The 21,130-nt window shown below is 44.6% G+C and overlaps 1 protein-coding gene across 2 annotated transcripts in view; it reads right to left on the reverse strand.

Annotated features, from left to right (window-relative positions):
- Positions 1-15,173: 15,173 nt before the first annotated feature.
- The window catches only part of CDCA3 (cell division cycle associated 3), a 28,831-nt gene continuing 22,874 nt past the window's right edge, over positions 15,174-21,130 (reverse strand). For both annotated transcript variants that reach the window (XM_078651519.1, XM_078651520.1), the window contains exon 6: positions 15,174-16,070. In XM_078651519.1, the coding sequence (XP_078507645.1) occupies positions 15,936-16,070 (135 nt within the window). In that variant the 3' untranslated portion in view covers positions 15,174-15,935. The remainder of the gene's footprint in view (positions 16,071-21,130) is intronic.

Here is a 21,130-nt window from a genome sequence, read left to right on the forward strand (position 1 = left end):
CCATTGAATCCTTCTGCTAATATATGCGAAGGTTGCAAGTTAGAAATATCACACACACTTAGTAATTTTTCATTAAAATATTCCTTAGTAATTATTGTCCATGGGGACCCGGAATCCACCATAAGCTCAATGGCAATAGATAAGACATGAAAAACACATTTGGGAGATTTCTTACTGGACATCCACTTTGAACAATAGAAACTACATATCCACGATCAAGCTCCTGTTTAACTTCATCAGCAATACTGATTGAAGATACTTTTGTAGGAGTAAAAGTGTTTGTGGGCGTACGTGATTGTCCTGGCCGTAACTGAGAATTATAGCGTCTTTCTCTACAAACATTGCTAAAATGTCCCAACTTACCACAAATATTACATGTTTTGTTCATAGCAGGACAACCCTGAAAAGAAGCAATGTGCGATCTACTCCCGCACCTTAAACATGACTGAGAACTATTATTTAAATCTGTCCTTCTGTTATTGACACTAAAATAATTTTTAGTTCTTGCTTGTGTAGGAAGAACGTTTTTTTCATCGCCTTTTGTCTTAACAATACATACTTCTTGTTCCGTATTAGTTTTACTAGAATTAGAAGTTTGTTTAACTACTATATCCATCCATTTTTCTGACATTTCTGTGGATTTAGCGATGGCAATAGTTTCTTCCAAATTAGGATCACCTATACACCATAATTGATCTTGAACCTTTTTGTTCTTAACATGAACAATGATCTGATCACGGATCATTTCATCAGACATGGCTCCAAAATTACAATGCAAGGTTAGGGCTCTTAAAGCAGTAAGAAAATCCTCAAAAGATTCTTATTGTTTTTGTGCTCTGGTGTAAAATTTAAAACGATTTAAAGCAATATTAGCTGTAGGTTTGAATCTTTTCTCTAACCTACCAAGAGCCTCATTATAAACATTCACAGTATCACCACTCCCACTAGGAACAGAAAATTGAGGCAAGGTTCTAAAAATCTCTTGACCCTCAGAGCCTAAACAATGTAAAAGAATACTTTTTTTTCTTTCCGCCCCCATACGCTCTCCATCAATAGCTTTCATATAGTTGAAAAATTCTTCCTTCCATCTTGACCAAGGCATGGGAGGATCACCCTTGATCTGTAAAAATTTAGCAGGAGGATCGAACTGCATTGCTATAATTTGCAATAGATTTAAAGAAAAGGTAAAATAAATAATTAAATAAATCAATAATCAAATAAACAACTAAATAAATGTAAAATAAGAACGTGTCAAAATATGAAACAGAACCAGCATTCTGAATTATCAATGTACTTAAGTAAGTTAAGAAGAAGAAAGAATCCACGTTGTCCGTCTATTTCAACCAGGCTGCAGTGAAGCAGGATGCTTTGATGGTTTCAGTCAGGTTGTGGAGAAACGGAATGCTTTGGTGGCTTTAAAACAACAGTCAAAAGTTAAATACGATGACACTCGCAAGCGCTAATGTCTGGGAGTAAAATAACAACGCGCTGAAAAATTAATAAAAGTTCACGATGAAGTGAAGTGACTTCCGTGTAGAGGTTGCTAAGCAACACAGAAACCAGGAAGAAAACAAAATGGAGGCACGTTGCGTGAGATACGTAACGTGCGTGATGACGTCTCTGTGACGTTCTTTAAGCTGCGTGATGACGTTCACTGACGTTGCGCGACTTGTTACTTGTTGTTGTTGTCGGCTGCTAGGTAACAAGCATCGGCTGTTCTCTTCAAAGACGTAATACGTTACCAAGGAGAAGACACAGTAGGAATCCAGGCAGCTTGTGGTGCGCGGTGTCACCAGAGCGCGATAACGCTGGCAGCGCGTTACAGGTAACAAGCAATTTGAAAGATGCGCACAAATAAAATATGGTAAATTGCAACGAAAACACCTTTCTGAAGTCAGTAGAGTAAAAATTCTTCAAGGGAAGTAGATTCCTTGTAGGCAATGGTGAACAAATGAATTCCTTTAAAAGTAGGCAGTCAATACAATTCGAAGAAAAGTTCAAACAAATCCAGAAAGGCAAAATTGGGTTCAAACTCCGCTCCTGTGCTGTAGATGACTGGAGTGAGGTTGTCCTCGTTGCCAAATTTTGTAATAATCCAGGAAAACTTGTAATTTGAAGTAGGTTTATTGAACAGCACAGGATCCAGTCCTAGTACAGCAGTATCTAGGTTACAACTGATAAGCAGTGCAGAATGCTGTATGAGCAAAGCTCTGTTGAGAATATAGAATGCAGAAAGAAACACAACATGGCACATGCATTTAAAGAGGCAGAATTACAAGTATCAACAACTTAAACTATAATGGAATATAACAATGTTGTTATGACGCATTCCTTCAGCACGCAAGTAGTTATAATGACTTGCCTTAGGAGGGCACTGGATTATTGAATTGGTATGATTTACAAAGGTGTTTGAGTTAAAATCCAACACCATTCCACCAATGCACCCCTTAAAGCAAGTTGTAATGTCTTGCGTGCTGAATGAATGCGTGGTAATGATGCGTTTGATCTGTTGCCAGCACTGTACAGGCACAGCGTGATTATGTCTTCGCTCAGATGGACGTTTCCCATTCCACGGGGGCTAGCAGGACTTGGAAACGTCGGAAAGCTAGCACTTGCTCTCAGATCAGCCTTTAAGTCCATGAAATTTAAGCTGACATGGGTATACATATTTCCCATGTCTATGTAAAAGTAAAGTCCACATTTGTAAAGCACACAATCACCCGTAAGGGTCTCTAGGCGCTGGGGGCCGTCGGGAAGATTAAGCGAGCTATTGCCCAGAGTCACATGGTGCTGGGCTAACCTGCCGCCGGAGCCGGGGATCGAACCGTGGTCCCCTATGTCAGGAGCTAGGATGTCTGAAATGCAGAAAGCAGGAAACTTTTTCTGTTTTCTTTGGGTCCAATCAGCACTCTGTAGGAAGTGGGTAAAATAGGGCAATTTTGAAAGAAAAGCCAGTCTGCCATTGGCTATGAACTCAAAAGTGAATCAAACTAGAATTCCTTTGCTTTCTCATCCGAAGCGTGAGACCCTGTTGAAAGGCCACAGCCCATGAAGGGGTACTGGGCCACAATCATGGAGGTTGAGGCCTTTTACCACGGCTGTCCTAGAGCCAGTCCGACTATCACTCTGCAACTGGGCCAAGTATTATATGCTCTGCCCTTGACTCAGTGATAGAGTAGGCAAGCAGTCACAGGCTTCTCAGGGAGGTTAAAATCAATACTACCACCACAATAAAATCAATGTCCCACCCGTGCTTCGCTGTAAAGAAAAAACAAGTACTTTATTACATAAAAAACATAGAAGTCCACTACACATCCACTTATGTTTGAATACTCGATTCTAAGGTGCGGAATGTGTGCTCTCGGGGGCCTCTGCTGATTAAGGCTTCACCTGGCTGTAGTAGGCCCCCTCCTCTGGTACTGGTTTCTTCACCCCTTGTAGCAGGTTCAAAGTTTAACAAGAACTTGTGGGTCCAGCTCGTGCTTCTCCCACCCTCTTTTTTTTTTTTTAGATTTAGCACCCCAGTCCCTCGGGCCTAAGCTAAGTCAGTCTCTCACCAAGTTTGCACCAGCAGCTCCAGACCACTGTCGCCCCTTTCTGTCTCGCGCCAGTCTGTGGTTGCAGCGTGGGGTCACGTTCCTCCTTCCTGCGACAGCAGATTCTTCACCAGCAGTAACCAGAAGTCTTCAGCAGTAGACGTCAGTCCAGAAGAGGTACGAGGCTGCATTCAGGTTTCCAAACTGGATCTCGCAGGCAGGAGCCACCAGGCAGCACATGGCAGTGCCTCTTTGGGCAAAGCAGGAGCCAGCCAGTTGTTTGCAGAGGCTCCTAACGGGGTCCTTCTTCGAGGCGGCGACAACAGATCTCGACATGCTCAAGCCCTCTGTTGAGCATTTGAGGATTCTTCTTGAAACCACCAGCCACACGCCCCAAGAGGAAAATTTTTCAGAACAGCAGGTGCCAGGTGCTGTCTTCAGCACAGTGCCCCAAGGGGGCGACCTCTACTCTTCAAAAGGCACCGCCACGTTACCTCTCTTATCACTTAGTCTTCAGGACTAGTTCCAACCCAGTGACACGCGGCAGCTGTGTGGTGTCACAGTGCACTTACGCGGCACGCAGGCCACCAGCAGGAGCCTATCACGGCTTCATCCAGGCCACATCACTCCAGGGGCTCTGCCTGACCCAGCAGTACCTCAATTCTTTCTGCACTCTTGCTTCACTGGACTGTTAGATGGGGCCCTACGCCAGGATCAATTACAGCAGCCGCTTCCACGATCCACTCCTCCTGTAGGGCTGGCGCTTCCTTTCCTTGCTCACAGACAGGATGTCTTGACACCCAGAATAGTCAAGTGAGTACCTCCTTCAGATCAGACTCCATGCAAGGTTCCTTCCCCTCCGGGGAGTTGGCTGTCGGTGCAACAACAAGCCTTGACCACTTCGCAACCCCTGAATACTCTGCGGAGTACTCCCCCAGTAGAAGAGCCCACAACAAACGAGGTGGGTCTTGTGCTCCCATCTTTACACCACTTCACAGATTGAGGCTGTGCATCTCAGGTCTGCGCTGTGGAGCTGGTTTGGGTCACCTCCTCTTTCATGTGTCTGACCCAGGTCTGTAAGGATGCTCTGCAGAGCAGGACAGTCTTAAGGTGGAATGTCCACCACAGAAGTACTAAGCGGTGTGAGCAGCCTGCACCCAGCTGCTCACGACCCCTCCTAACAGAGATTAGGAAGATACAGGAATCTGTTCCACTTAAAAGTGCTCCTGTCCCTATCAACATATACTGCCGGCCTCACACTGTACTCCCAGCCATACACCAAACGACAGCTGCAATCAGAGTCAACTACAGCCCATTGTATCAGGAGGGACAATGGCACTTATTAGGAAAGCTGGGCTCCTATTTACTTTCCATGGTGTCTAGAACTCCCACTCCCACCCAGGAGATGCCTACAACACACACATGCTGTCTGAAGGAAAGCAACTTCTTCTCCATCTTGTACTCTGGTGCAGGCTGTGGGCTTCCAAACTACTGCTTCCATCACACATGCAGAAGCAAAATGCACTGGATGTTTTCAGAATTAGAGGTTCATTGTAAGCAGTGTAACGTCTAAATTTATGGACTGGTAGGCAGGCACAGCTAAAAAGCCAGTCTCTCACATGGTCTAACATTGTATACTGCATTCATCCCTCTTCACGTATGAAACCCATGACACAAGCGGTGGTCCTCCGTCACTGTGATGGGGCGCTTGGCGACTCCCGCTCGGATCAGGGCTAGGTTCAGAAAATAGCATTGTCAAAGACCTGGCCTAGGTCAATGCACACAGATGGGATTTGTTTGAAGAATGACCAAAATAATGGGACCACAGGTATGCACTCCTCGCAAGCAGGGCAGGAGACACGACTGTATATCATGCAGGGGACATTCCCGTCGCCACAAAGAGGCCATTATGAGCGCCTATTATCACAGGTAAATCATGTTTCCAAAGAAAGTCTACATGTGAAGTCCCCATACCCATGCTTTCCTCAAAAATGAAAGGCCATCTCTCCTCAACTACTCTAAACAAACAATAGCCTGGAGCCCCTCTGATCATCCTACAAACTACAGATGTTTCGGAATGCAGATGCTAGTCAGGTCCTCCCTCTGGCTTGCCTCACACCAGCCCCCATACCCTTACACTGGTTGTCTGTATCAAGTGCATCACAAACCAAGTAATCCTTTAAAAAAATTCAAAAGCACTGGCAAAGACAATAGGTCTCGCCTATGGGACCTTTTGGCTTTGTTAATGTTTTTAGCCATGTGGAACAGCATTGTGGCTGCTGTGCACCAGGTCGTAAAAAAAAAACCATTGATAAGAGTAGAGTGTCATTTTGTAGGCAGGCCCATTTGTTCAAAACGAAAAAAAAGTAGCGAAGCGCCGTTTGAAAATGGAGCTCGGAGCGCTTTAAAAATATAATGGATGATCTGGTTACAGGAGTGGGAGGGAGTGAACACAGCAAGGGGGGAGAAGCAACAATTGGGAGAAACATGGACGAAGGAGAGCAGCGTACACCGTGGGGGGCAGAAGCACAAAGGCGAAAGAGAAACGTAGAGTGTGGAGTGGGACGGGGGCAGAAACACCTGGTGAAAGAGCAACCTGGAGTGCGTGGGACAGAAGCACAAGGGCGAAAGAGCAACATTAGTGTGGGTGGTGGGAGAAAATTACATGGACAGACAGGGGAGTTGGGAGTGGAAATCACATGCACTCAGAATGCTTAAACAAAAAGAAAAAATGTAAAAATGTTTATATATATATATATATATATATATATATATATATATATATATATATATATATATATATATATATATATATACACACACACACACACACATACACACACACACACATACATATATGCACGCACACACACCTTAAATATTCTTATCTTGGTAGTAAAGGCATCAGCTTGGCAAAACAAGCATTGGCATAGCCAATAGGTCTCGCCTTTGGGACCTTATAAGTGTTTAGCCATGCAACAGTTGATGTTGTTGCACCAAGGATATTGTGCTGGATAACTAAACACTTATAAGGTCACAAAGGCGAGACCTATTAGCTACGCCAAGGGGGAGATATGATACAGGTAGGCAGTGTTACTAACAAAAACATTGACAGTACCTCTAACAATGTGGGCAACCCACTCCGGTGGCCAGATACCAATACTATACTTAACATATAATCCTGAATTTAATGCTTTACCTAATGTGCGGGAAATAAAAAGTTATTAAATGTGAGTTTTAATCTCAGTATCTCCATTTGAATAAGTTGCATGTTCTTAGGCAATCGCCCTTAAAAGGTACTGTTCGGTTTCCGATTTTTATATAAGATTGTGAGTATCTAGAGTGAATCTGAAAGTTGTATTAAGTTTGTAGCAAAAAGAAACCGGGACTGAATATTATCTTGACAGGGTGGCTAGACTGTGCCCGTTCTCGTCGCCTTTTCACCAGGATGGACACAAAGCGCTAGCCTTTTGAAACCAGCAGTACCGAAATGCATTACAATCTCGGGTCTCCAACTCTATCAAATTGTTTGATCTTGGGCAAATCATACTATACCTGCCTATTCCCAGATCTCACAATGGGTGTGCATCTTGTAGGAGGTTCAATGATAGAAATACAAACTATGGCCATATATCGCCAGCAGGGTATTCATTCACACGTTCGTGGTTATCTGCGTATCTCCACATTCCTCATTACCATCTCTAAAGGCAACTATTTCCCTTAAGCTGCATTGTGCACTCCACCTCTGCCGCAGCTCCTCCTCCCCCCCCCACAGACATGCGGTTCTTTAACAACTCCTAGATGATCAAAATACTGAGATGACTTCATTCTGGCAAGCCACTTGATGCATCCTGTGTTAGCTGTAAGCCGTAAAATTTACATTTGGCGGCACGTACCAGCTGAGGCGAGGCAACTGAACAGAACACCCTAATGTTAGTTTTTAATCACTGGAGCCAACGTCAACGAGGAACATAACCAACTGATGAATGAATGCAGGCTTGACATTTAGAGCACTCTGTAAAAAAGCTTTTACAAAATACTACTGTTGCAGAATTGCAATTAACGCGTTTGTTTTAATTCTTATAAACCACAGGAACGCTATTTCTATCACGAATCAGGGATATACATCTCAAGAAGCGTTAAACGGTAAGATGCGAATCTGGGGGCAAAAGACAAAAAAAAACAACGGAAGGCCTTGGAGAGGTTGTAAATAAACTCCTCTCAAACACGGGCTGCCTCTTGGACGGCTGACAACGTGGATGCGAGGCTCAGCCCGAGCCTGTGATTGCGACTTCATTTATCTCACTACCGCAGTACACCCGGAGACCACAGCAGAGGGCTCCCCTGGAGACAGGCCCCACTGTACTTTTTCCCCAACTAGGCAGAGGAAAAACAGCGCCACGGCAGACATAGTAAAATACCTCCCGGTGCATAAATGCCGGCGAACAAGTGTAAAGCTTCAAGATGTGCAACTCGTGATAAAGGGGTAAGGCAGGGAAAACTCTAGAAAATCAAATTTTTCTTTTCACAGGCAGGGCTGTCAATAAGTGGCTCTGCCTTCTGGAAGGGCTGACGGGCAGGGTGGTTGGAAGCCGTGTTTGATGTGCAGGTAGGAAGGAGATATCAGAGGCGAATTCCTGGGGGCGATGCTACAGGCTCAGTCCATGTACAGCGTTTACCTTGCAGGAGCGAGCATGATAATTGCTAACAGATAGTGCTGCTGCTCGCTCCCGCAAGGGAAACGTCATACATGCATGAGTACTGATAGGAAACTGTGCAAAACATGCATGAGTTTCAAGAAAAGCCCGGAGTGATTTCAAGAGGTCAAACCAAAGTATCGCTTGCGCGTTGCGTGGGCGAGACCTAAAAAGGCATGTGTGTGGTAAACACAAAACACATCCGTGGTAAAAGGCTGTGTGGTACAGTAATACAACCTAAAACATGCATAGACACACGAGGCAGATGCGACCCTTGATCTGCAGTTTACTGCATGATCTGTTGCAATCAGCCTACAATATATATTTTTTTGGGGTTGAGCCTGGCCAGCGTATGCGCTGCTCTGCTAGGCATGTTGTATTCAGTCTATTGGCTTCTCAACATGCCCAGCGCTTCTGGTTGGCCTGCATGTCTTAATTTCGTTACTGTGGTTGGTCAATACTGTCTATCTGTCCCGCCTTTGGGTACTGGATTCCCACCCAGGAGACATCACATATTGATCCTTTTGGTTGGCCATCTGTTGCCTCTTGCTTGCACCCACTTCCTCCTGTCATCGCTTCAGTCTTTTCTGCACCACTGCTTTTATATGAAAGGGAGTTTCCTTGCACTGCTTTTTGTTGGCCGGCTGTTTCCTACTCGTTTGCTTTCCTATTCAGTTTCAACTACAGCTCCCCCTGTGTGTACAACTTCATTTTGAGGACTATTAAAGCGGGATCTCGCACCAAAGGTATTCAAGCACTTAATGTACATTTTTGATCATGGTGCAGGCTCCTTTCCGCGCGCTGCTTGCATTATTACATCGTCAGAACGTACGCTTTGAGGAGACCTCCCTGTTCTAGGGCAAGCACAGCCTCTTTAGTCACTTCCCAGATGCTCTCCCCCCCCCCCCCCCCCCCCCACAAAAATCACCTGCACTGCTGCCCAGTATGCACTGCTGCCCCAGTTACAGCATACGCACTGTTGGACTTGGCCCTTTTTGCAGGGTCATCCCTGAACTTTTTGCCTTCCTCCTGTATTTTGTCTGACCTGATTTTGTTGGTTTTATGACTCTGGGCACTTTACCACTGCTGATCAGTGCTAAAGTGCACATGCTCTCCCTATTGTAAATTGATATATGTATTAATTATATCATGATTGGCTGGTTTGGTTTACTTGTCAGACCCTAGTACAGTGCACCAGGAGTGCCCAGGGCTTGTAAACCAAATGCTGCTGGTGGGCTTGCAGCACTGGTTGTGCCACCCACAGAAGCAGCCTGTAAAAGTGTGTCTAGGGTCTGCCATCGCAGAGCCTGCGTGCACCCACTTGCCAGTCCCTAACCCTTCCCTTCATGTCAGACACCCCTATGGTAGGCCCAAGGGCAGGGTGCATTGTAAGTATAAGGTAGGACAAGCCCTGGTGTGCGTGGCATGTCCTAATAGTGAATTACAGCCATTTTCGTTTTTCACTATTGCAAGGCTATCTGTTCTCTATAGGCAAGAATGGGCAGTTAGTTTATTACATCTTATAATCCTAACTGACCCTGGGAACATGGTAGAAATTAGAGTTTAGTATGCCTGAACTCAGAACGATAAAATACATCTTTTAGTGATGTTGGTTTTAACATTCTGTGTTTGAAAATACCACTTTTAGAAAGTAGGTATTTTCTGGTCTTACTATCCAAGCCTGCCTCTGCTAGGTTGTGTATTCCTTGTTGAGTTTGAGTGACAGGGCTGGGGGATTCCAGGAGACAGGATGAGTCAGCCCAGTGGTGAATAGAGAGATCTGCACCTAGATGGGAGGGAGGAGTTGCACCTGGGACCTGAATAGGACTGGGCCTTCCCTCCACAATGCTGGCTTCACCCCCTGTGGTGTGTCTGATGCCTCTGCCCTGCACTGTGAAAGGAGAGAAGAAGTCATGTCAACAGAGTGCTCCAGAACTGGTTTGGACTAGGCAAAGGCTCCTCTGCCCTCAGAGGACAAAGGATTTTGGGGGATAAATATTGGGACCCTGAGCCCAAGAAATTAGATTACTTTTGGACAAACAAGAAGAAACCTTTGCTGAGGAGTGGAACCAGAAGAAACTGAGGAGAGACTATCCCTAAGCTGAAGTGCTGCTTGGGGGATGGGCCTGCAGTGGTTGCCTGACTGCTTAAGAAAGGCGAAAGGACTTTATGTGCACTTTATTCAACTTGTAAAGGATCTCCAAGGGCTTGAGAGAAGAGCTTGCCTCCTGCTGAAGTCTCACGGACAACAGACATCAACCCCCAGCTCCCCAAGAGTTCTCTGGAAGTGCCTGCTGCTGTTTTGGGACTGCGTGTCGCAAGGAGCTGGAAGCGTCTTGTAACGAAGAAGCGTATCGCCGTCGCATCTTGGATGTCGCTGCTGTAGCTGTCATATTGCACTGCATCACGAGAAGCATCTCTCAATGAAGGAGAAACGTGTCGCCGTCGCTGCTGCTGCCGTCGCATCATGGATGTCGCCGCTGTAGCCGTCGTATTGCACCGCATCAAGAGAAGCGCCTCGCATCCACGGAGAAGCATGCTGCCATCGGCTCTGCTGTCGTCGCATCACGGAACAAGGGTGTCGCCACAGCTGTTGTCGCATTGCGCGGAAGCGTCTCGCAACGTCGGAGAAGAGTGTCGCCGCCAAAGCTGTTGTCGTCCCATCACGGGACATGGGTGTCGCCGCTGCAGCTGACACATCGAGTCGAGACTCATTGGAGAAGCGCATCGCAACAACAAGTCGACACCGTCTTTATTTCTCTGCACCAAAATTTTAATGCAGCAACATCTTTGCAACACTTTCATTGCCCTGCGTGTCGCATCTTAAGATACATGGACTCAAAGTGTCGCATTTTGAGATCTAAAGAGAACTAAGCTAAATCTATCATTTTAAGTACAGTGTTGTGGGTTTTTGTCGTTTATGTTCTTGTGTTAAATCTATATAAAGACTACTTATTTTTACTATACAACTGTGTGGCGTCCATCTGTAGTGTTGTCACTGGATTACTGTAGGTGTTCACAAATGCTTTACACACTGCCTCTGAGATAAGCCCGTCTGCTCGTGCCAAGCTACCAAGTGGGTGAGCAGGGGTTATTTTAGGAGTGTACCCCCTTACCCTGACTAGAGGCAAGGGTCCCTATTTGTCACAAGTACCTACCTGTGCCAATTAGAGACCCCCAAATCTAACATGCACCAACAGATAAACACTCCCTGGGGAGATGTGCATGTGTATTACGCTAGAATATAAGTTACAGAAAAGAACTACAAGCAATTCTGCCATAGTAAAAATACAAAATGGGTGTTGCTTCGCCTCCCCCCGCCCAATGTGGTGTCATCCCCTGTGTTTCTTCGTCTAACCCATACTCACCTTTGCGTTGCTTCTGTTCCTGCCGTTGCTTGCCATCCCCCGCCCTTGTTTCCATACCAGCCCACCCCAATTAAGTAGGATTGGTAGCCCAAAAAAATAAAAAAAAAGCCAGCACACCTGGAGCGAATGTCTGCTTCTCTCATCACATCAGGTCAGTACAGCCCTTTGTATATAAAAGAAGCAAACACCCACTACAGAGTTCTTTAAGTTATTAAGGCAGGGAGGGCATATCTATTGCATAGGAAAAAAATATTGGCATTTACAATGCCTATAGCTCCAACTCCAACAAACGCAAGACCTATTGCACTTCCAATTCCTGTTGCTAGGGTGCCTAATAACCCACTTTATGGGGGGGGGGTTATTAAAAAGAAACTGGACGTACGGAAGAAGAAAAAAAAAAAAAAAAAAAACACGACAAGGTCACCCTTACTTGATGTGTCCAAAGCCAACTAAGAAAGCTAGATTTTATTCTGTTTTTCTATAAACAATACACTTACAACCTTGTGTGCATTGGGGAAAAAGCTAGCATAATGAAAACAAAACAATATTAATTTATACGATTATATTACTTGCAGAATGGCAACACTCCGCATACTCATTGCCAAAGATAAATAAAAGTAAACGAGTTACCCAACTTGAGCTAACGTGGAGTGCACATTGCAAGAGATCAAAGGAGAGCTTGATTACAGAACATAAGCATCCAACAGAAAGCCATCCCAAAGAAAACTAAATTGACCCGTTAATGCCTGCAAATATCTGAATTTTTCCCAAAGAAATCAAAACGTTTGCACAGGTGCTATCTGTCGTGTTAGTGGAACACATCATTACCAGTGTTAAGATCTTTAAAAGCAGACAGAAATAGCTAGCTTCTGTACAATAAAAATGCAAAGCCTTGAGTGAAAAAAGATTTTGTATCTATGCGGTTAGCATAAATTTACATAGGTGGATTACCCATAAGACCATCCGCGCTTGTTGGACTGACTTTTGGTATTGGATGCTTTATGTGAGTGATGCATGCAACTACATGCCAACTCATCAAGATCACTTTAGACCACCAGTCTGATAGCGCCGTTCAAATAATTCGATGAATTTTACATTTAAAATGAATAAAAAAAGCTGAGCCCCCAGAAAGCAGTTTGTTAAAAATAAAAAACAACGGCTTGATATTCATTTAGTCTCCAAGGACATACCCAACAGCTGCTAAAATGATCAACTATATAGCTTGTTCACTGCTGAATACCACGACTACAGGTTGGTATAATACTAAAAAAAAAAAAAAAAAAAAAAATTACAAAAATTAAAAAAGACTAAAACAGGGTGGTCACTAATCTGGATCATCACGGACACACCGTTCCATATGACAACTTACAGCCTTCTATGCGGCCTTCATTCCTTCCATTGAGTTAATCAGCCTAACAAACAAGTTACTTACCTTCGGTAACGCTTTTTCTGGTAGATACAGTATCTGCCTGTGGATTCCTCACCTTGTGAATATCCCCCTGCGTCAGCAGCTCCGAATGCTGCTGAGGCAGGGGGATATTCACAAGGTGAGGAATCCACTGGCAGATGTATCTATCAAAAGACCTGACTGCAATGGGAATGAGAATGAAAAGCACAGAAGGGGAAACAGGGTCTGAGATGGAAAGGAGTGAAGAGTCTCTCCTAGGTTAAAGATGGACCTTCTCATGTTGCCGTTAGCAACTCATCTCTCCCACCATTCGCCAACTCAGACTGAAAGTCACGCAGCTGTGCAGGATGAATGCGTTCTTTACCCTTACGACTCATTAACCTGCCTTGGATTCCATAACAAGGAAGTTATCTCATCAGTTTGCTTATCATGCCACTCATCCCCACCCCCAGATCTTTGAAATCAAGAGGTGCTCATCCAAAACAATTCTTATCGATTGCAAACAAGATATACTACCAGGCGACACCCTTTGCTAGTGGGCCACGGAGTAAGGAATAAACAATCTACCAACCACAGGTTACAACTGGGAACCTGTGTCCCTGGCCTTCTCCTTCAGCTGATCTGCATTGACACCTGTTAATGAACCAGCCCTTTAAACTTATTAACAAGCTCACATTGGTATTGGTACAATACTATAGCCTTATAGCCCGCCGTAGAGGGCTATACTGGCTATTAAAGGCCCTCTCCAGCGTTAAAGGCCCCGAGCCGAAGGCGAGGGCCTTTAACAAGGGAGAGGGACTTTAATAGCGGTATAGCCCATCTACGAAGGGCTACAATGCTATTAGAACATTCTGTCCTCTAGTGACAGAATGTTCTAACAAAAAAAATAAAGCCTTTTGGGAACGTGAGGGGATTGGAATCCCCTCAGGCTCCCTGAAGCCTTTGTTCACAGCCAGAGCTGTGAACAAAGAAGCATTGGAATGCTGGAGCTCCAGGCTTACACCAGCCATTATAAGCCCGGAGCACTCCATTGTTTTCAAAAGAGCTCCCAACATTCCAATGTTCTAATAAAAGATACACCATCCTCATTGAAGACCACGCACAAAGCGTCAAGGCACAACTTTAAGCGGCCTGTGAGCGCAGTCGCCATCATGGGAACTTCTGGTCCATCTTGTGGGACTGCAAGTGTAAACCTAGATATAAAATCCAAGCAAGCAGGAATGCAGACCCTGGCACACCGATTCCAATTACGTAGCCTCTGTGCCTCAGGGAGGGGACGTTGGGATTTCCTGCGGTGATCATGTGTATGAGAGGGTGATGTATGTTCATGCATCGCAGAGGTGGTTCCTCGGTTTGGTTAAGTGTTGGAGCGTAAGAGACGTGGCTTGGAGGGAGTGTGCCATTTCCCTGAAGATGGGGGAGGGATGGGCATTGCCGGGGAGGGTAGAGAGTTGGTCCTATTTAACGCAAGTCTAAATGTTATGCCAAGGGTTGTCATGGCATGGCCATTTTGCATCGCCAAGGGTTGTCATGGCATGGCCATTTTGCATTGGGAGTTCATGATAAGGCACTCTACATAATCAGAGCCAGCCATGTTGGGAGGTCCGAATAAAGCGCTTACCCTCAACAGTCAGTGCTCTTGGTTACAAAGTGTGGCAAGCTAGACTGGACAATTCTAGTCTCAGGTGTTCCATTCAATTCTTGGATTTGCTAGGGCAGGTAGATTGCTCCAAGCAGCCATTTCTAGATTCTATTGCAACAGCGCCATAGTAAGAGATTCGTAAATCATAAAATGCTATGAGTTTCCTTTATAACCGATTGGGATATAAATAGGACTCGCCTAGAATGTGAGGGATTATAGGCCTCAAACCATGCCTAGTCTCAAAAGCTAAACAATATCTAAGCAAATATATGGCCTAAAGCGCCCCGACTGGTCCAACCTAGCTCGTCTTTCATCATGTTTTGGAGTGAAAGACCACTGCACGGCGAGGGAAATCGAAAACAACCAGAATCCATTCTACATCAGTTGCTTCTGCTGCCATCACTGCGCGAAGAAAGACCAACAAAAATCTCATGAAAGTGGATGGAGAAAGGGTGCGCGTGGCCTTCAACTACCTCCCGTTTGAAACATGCACCTTGTGAAGTGAACACTGCATACAACTGCTAGCATGGGTAAAATTACTTTTATTTGTGGTCTCCATACATATTGTCATTTCTAAAACAGCAATTTCAATACATAAAATGCTTTTTTTTATTTTAAGAATTTATAGGTCAAGCCATTTAAGATCAAAATTGCGCCCTCTTGGCGAACTATACATAAAGTGATCAATATGTCAGGTACTTAGAATCTGAAGGTTGAAGAGGGTTAAGCAAGACAGCAAAAAAGATGTACAGAAGGACATGGGAGAGGAGAACAGACTATACACACAAGGGTTAAGATAGCTCACGGAATAAAGAACAACAGCTAATCAAGCAGTCCGGAGAAGAGGCTGGTTTGTTGGGGGAAATGGGTCAGGGGTGTGGGAAGAATTTACAGAACGCAGGTGACCAAGACGCCCAGAGGCCTCGCGAATCAGAAACACATTGAAAGACAGCACCAGATCAGAGGGACACACTGCTTGGAAAACCAAAGACGGAGACAGTGCTCCAGCCACAGATGCAGACAACATAAGGACTATTTACAGAACAAATGTATTATTTACAGAGGACGAAACATGCTGCTGCTCAGGGCACTGAGATTGCCATGAATAAAGCACAAGTCAACTGGCAAGAGAAAGCATCCAGTTGCTATATTACTCTGAGGCGCAGGTGGAGCTCAGAGACAGACTAATGATCCAGAAAGGAAGGCTGTCAAACCCCAGTAGGAGCAGGTGGATGGGTCTCTGGCACATGTCCCCAGATCTGCCTCCCCTACGTGGCAGCATTCCTAATTGTCCACCATGGGGTACTGCGCATTTTCCTTGTTGTGGACACCCTCCCAGCTGCGGACTAGCTTCAGGGGCCTGTGCGTGGACTCCAGACGCTCATTTGAACTGTCCGACAACAATGGGTGCCTCTTCACCTGAAAGAGGAATACAATGGGAAATTGTTAACATCTTTTTTAAAGCCCTAAATAGCAGTAAAGAGAATGAGCTATAATAAAATGTTACATTTTTCGACTAAAACATGGTGTAATACTTGAAAAAAAATATTAACATGAATATACTATTAATAATGCTATAATACTATAAAAATAAAGACATACACTTTAAAAAAAGGCCCTTATATAGCGATTAATTTTTGAAAGGCTTGCACCTTTGGAGAGCTGCAACGCTCAATTCTGTGCTACTTCAAACTTGGAAAAGCGGTAGGCTGAGCCAGCCTTTTCTGGTTGGGTGATAGACCTTTGCAGCTTAAACAAGAATCTAAGGCTAAACCAATCCCAGAGTGTATTTTTAAATCTCCTCATTAAGCTTTCTATTCAGAGAACTAACACATTCTGCCCCCACCCCCCCTGCAATCAGAGGGCTCTCAGTCCCAACACTTGTATCATAAAACCCAGACTACAAGATATACCTCCACTTCACTACAAAATGTAGCCACCATTTTGACAACTCCACCTCAAAATCTCCTCAGGATGCCACATCAAACACTCAAAAAACTGCCTCTATAGAGGTTGGTAGGTATGTTTATATATTAATTTCCAGTCAACCATGACCTGCAGGAGGATGTAGTTGATTTTAACTAGCCTCCAGTTAATGTCGACAACGTTCGTGATAAATTTGAACCATGATCTTTGGAACAGGTTCGGAATATGATGGTTTGTGTAAAATCTGATTCTCCTGCGGACTTATGTCCTCCCAGGATTATTTTGTACCGTGCCCACTATTGGCCTTCAGGGCTGGCTCTTTATAATTTATCATTCGCCTCCGACAAATTTCTGGAAGAATGGAAGTCTGCTCAAGTGTCTCCTATCCTAAAGAAACATGCCGCCAACCCACAAATCCCTTCTAACTACCGTCCTATTTCTTCGCTTCCCGAGTTAGTAAAAATACTTGTAACCCACGTACATAAAGAACTGCTGCCTTCTTGGAGAGCCACAATATCTTGGGCCCCTCACAATCGGGAGTATGGCGATGGCACTCGTGACACTCAGCGACACCATCAGACTGTCACTAGATGCAGGTACTCTTGTTATGTTGGTATTATTAGATCTATTTGCAGGTTTCAATACAGTCTCCCATGCAATCTTAACCCACTGACTGTATGACACAGTGATATATGGCAGTGCATTATATTGGCTCAGGAATTTCCTTAACTTAGCCCAAACCATCTTGTTAGACTGATCTAAGTCTTGCTTTCTGCCAATCAATAAAGGAGTTCCACAGGGTTCCTTCCCGAGCCCAACACTGTTCAATATCTATATAGCCCCCTGGCACAAATCACAAGATCATGCGGTTTCAAGACCGTATCATACGCAGAGGATACCAACCTTCTCATCTACGGTGGGTGCGACTTTGAACTAGTTAAGTCACAGTTTGCTAGCTGTATGAGAGAAATTTGATTGGATGTCAAAAACTGCCTCCAATTGAACAGCGAAAAAAATGGAGATTCTACTATTAGGCATGGCTCGGAAGCTCTGGTCGGCAGACTGGGGGCTCAGGAAATTTGGCCCTGCCCCAATTCAGGTTGTAAATAACCTGGGCATTAAGTTTGATCACACTCTTTTCGTTCAATGACAGATCAGGTTAGCACGACCTATGGCACCTGCATCGCCACTATGCACCTTCGGTCTTGTCTTAGCTTCTTTCGACTTCTAGAAAGACATTAGTCGACACTTATCACGAGTCGCCTTGATTATGCTTTGTGGCAGCCAATGACACGGTTGTCCAAATTGTAGGTAGGCAGAATACTGCAGCACGCCTGATCTGCAACCTCCCCTCTTGGTCTGCCTCTGCACCCATCTTAAAAGCTTTACATTTGTTGCACCAGGGACATTTTAATGCTTTGTTGTCTGACACAAAGCTCTCAGGTACACACTACCTATCTCCATTCCAGACTCTTTCCTTACTAACCCTCCAGATGACTCAGGTCTGCTAATAAGGCATTCCTCAAGATCCTGCGCATCCGCACGGCCACATTTGGGAGTCGATTTTTTTTCCTTGTATACAATAGGCTGTCCTGAATAAGCAGAATGGACTTCTCTGAACTTCGCAGAATTTGCAGGATGGGGCAGTGGACATCCTTTAGGGAGACGACCGCGTCGAACACTGCTTGACAGACAACTTGATCTGGATTAAATCTGTACTCTTTGCGTATACATGTGTTGTTAGTATGTCTGCGATAACGAATGTGTGCAATAGTAATTGTAGATCACAAACAAATCTAAGACGCACCTGAACAGAGAACTAGAGATGACGGATACAAATAATTTTCATTTACACTGAAGGCAGATAAACTTAACAGCACCATTTCCCATGCACTTCTCCAACCAAATTGTTGAGATCCTCTAATACTTTGCTATCAAGAAGGCTAAAGCTTCCCCAGATCCTCCATCTCAAATGATGCCTGCTTAAATTACCTAATCGGGTTAGCGTGGAGGAGTACTTCCTGTAACCTCACCCAGGTCCACTTTTATTTCAGGGTTTTCCAGTAGCACCACTTGGTCTTGGGGTCTTTAAACCCAATTTCAGCTTGCATCATTGGACAACTTGTACCTGGTGCTGCCCAGCTCAGAGATTCTAAGACCACAGCTCTTAAAGTACCCTTTGCACTGATGCAGTTTATAGCAGTTATTGCACAGCAGGTGAAAGTAGTAGAAAATGTACACAAATTTCTGCTTTTGGTTTAGCCTCCCTGTCAGCAAAAGAAAGGGGGAGCAGCCCAGGGAGCTGTTTGAGAACTGGCTGTTCCCCCCCAAAATTTTTTGAAGTAGCAGAAGAACAGCCATTTTTCCCAATTTTCTAAATTAGAGGCAGCCTATTTGCTGTCAGTGCTCCCAATTTAGGCGCTTGCTTGCCCACAGCACACCAGAAGGGCGTTAGAAGCTGGAAGCACAGAGTGCTCCATTTGTGGGCCTTTAATATTACCAATAGCCAAACTGAGCATTCAGATTGGCCAACCAGCTCCCAATGTTCAACTCCAGATGCTAGTTTTACACAAAGTTTATCTTCATAGCCTACCATGTTCTAATCAGTTTTTCAATTGTCATCAGCTGCTGCTTTCCGTAGGTATGTCTGCGTTTCTGGTGTTAGGCGCTCCTGGCGAGTGTGCGCAACACTGGCTTTTCTCCTTTCACCAATGCTCTCCAGATTCCCCCCTCATATCTAAAAAACATCCTAAAACTGCCTTATGTCACAACCTAGGTTAGATCAACTCAACTAATTGGTTTAGGTTGTTTTTCTACAACCATTAAGCAAAAAAAAAAACTAACCTAACCCTGGCTGTTTATGGGATATCAGAGCTACTGGGATATGGTGTACTCCTGGGACTGATACTCCGGCTAAGGGGTAGGTAGTCTGTAAAACCACGAAAGGGTTACCACCAGACTATTGACACGAGTTGCATTACCCCACTCTTAGCAGCTCTCTGGGCTGAAGATAAGAAATTAAATGATTTTAATGTTGCACTCTACGATTACCTTCACATATGCTCAAAGATTCATGAAAGTCTCATCATCTCAGCAAATCGATCAGCCCACACCCCCCACGGCACAATCTTCTTGGTCTGCTTCTTCGATCTAATATGCAGGTCTACTTTTGCCAATCACTTTGACGCTCTTCCTCTTCATATAGGCTCAAAAATCTTCATATCTATGGTCTTCCTTTGCTGCCGACCACCCCATCCTGGGCACTGGAAAGGGTCGGGAGACATTGCAGTCTCAGTCAAAATTTACAGGAATTGGAACCAGTCAGTCAAAGTTTCACAGGATTTCCAGTTTTTCTGGACATTCTAGATACAGTCCAGAAATATGCAGATTAGTTCCTCCAAACTGTAAGAAGCAGGCGTCCAGATCTCATGCAGAATGGCATTTCTATCCCCAAAGAGATTCTGAATGCACAATGCTGCACTGCAGGTGTTTGTTTTTTTTAGATGGCACTACCTGTGCTCTCTGAACATTGGGGATAATCTCAGTGTCTCTGTCATGGAACACCTATTCAGTAAACATTAGGTATATCCTCAGGTCTTCACTTTTAGGCACCAGGTTTTCTACATTATTTTTGTGACTCAAATCTTTAATCTGGTTATGGTGTCTTCCATCTTGGAGACCCACCCTTCTAACTCATCTTGAAACTCTAGCCAGACACCGCACTATCATCAGGCTCTATTTTAAACTCTGGGGATGAGTGTTTGACAATGTTCAACACTCAGTCCATTATCTTTTTGTGGAGCAATTTTGCCCTAAGTGGGAAGAGTATGCCCAGATGTGGGTCCCGTAGCATGGAGACATCCCCCCACCAACCAATTTCAAGCTAGCCTGGCTGATATGGGGTAATACCCCAAAACCGGTCTCAGGATGCTGGTTTTCCAGTCCAGGAAGGAACTGGCCAGGCAGTTCGGGCTGGACTGTTCACATTGGGAGCAGGGTCAAGAATGATTTGCATATGCTTTGTCAACTGGAATGGTGTGGTAAGCTAAATAACAATGGATGAAACCCAGATCTGTGACTGGGCGTGAGTGTTTGACAATGTTCAGCATTCCACCCATCATCTTATACTCGACTGATTAGCAAGATCCATCAATCACTTGCTACAGTCATCTCCACCTCATTGTCTTCAGATATATGGCATAGCCTCTGCACTTTAAGTTTCTTTCTTGGAGGTGTTAACTTACCAAACTTGGATTTGTGCATGCTCTCCTTATACGCAACATGGTGGATTTGTTACAGCCAGCTAAAGCTCAGTCGGACAATAAAGGCAAAAATATGTCCAAATGCCTCACGACAAGTCTCTGGACTTAAAACCTGAATATCCACCAGCCTTAAAAAGAGAACAACAAAAAGTCAGGTATTTTCCCTGCATATATGGGTTGGGCACAGGGTGTTGGAGAAGACTTCTCTTGAAAATGATGTGCACAGCCCGCAGGGTAGAGGTTGGGTATACAATACCCAACACTCTGGTTTTAAAATGACTCAAGCAGTGG

The sequence above is a fragment of the Lissotriton helveticus genome, chromosome 7 (assembly GCF_964261635.1).
Source record: "Lissotriton helveticus chromosome 7, aLisHel1.1, whole genome shotgun sequence".
NCBI classification, from domain to species: domain Eukaryota; kingdom Metazoa; phylum Chordata; class Amphibia; order Caudata; family Salamandridae; genus Lissotriton; species Lissotriton helveticus.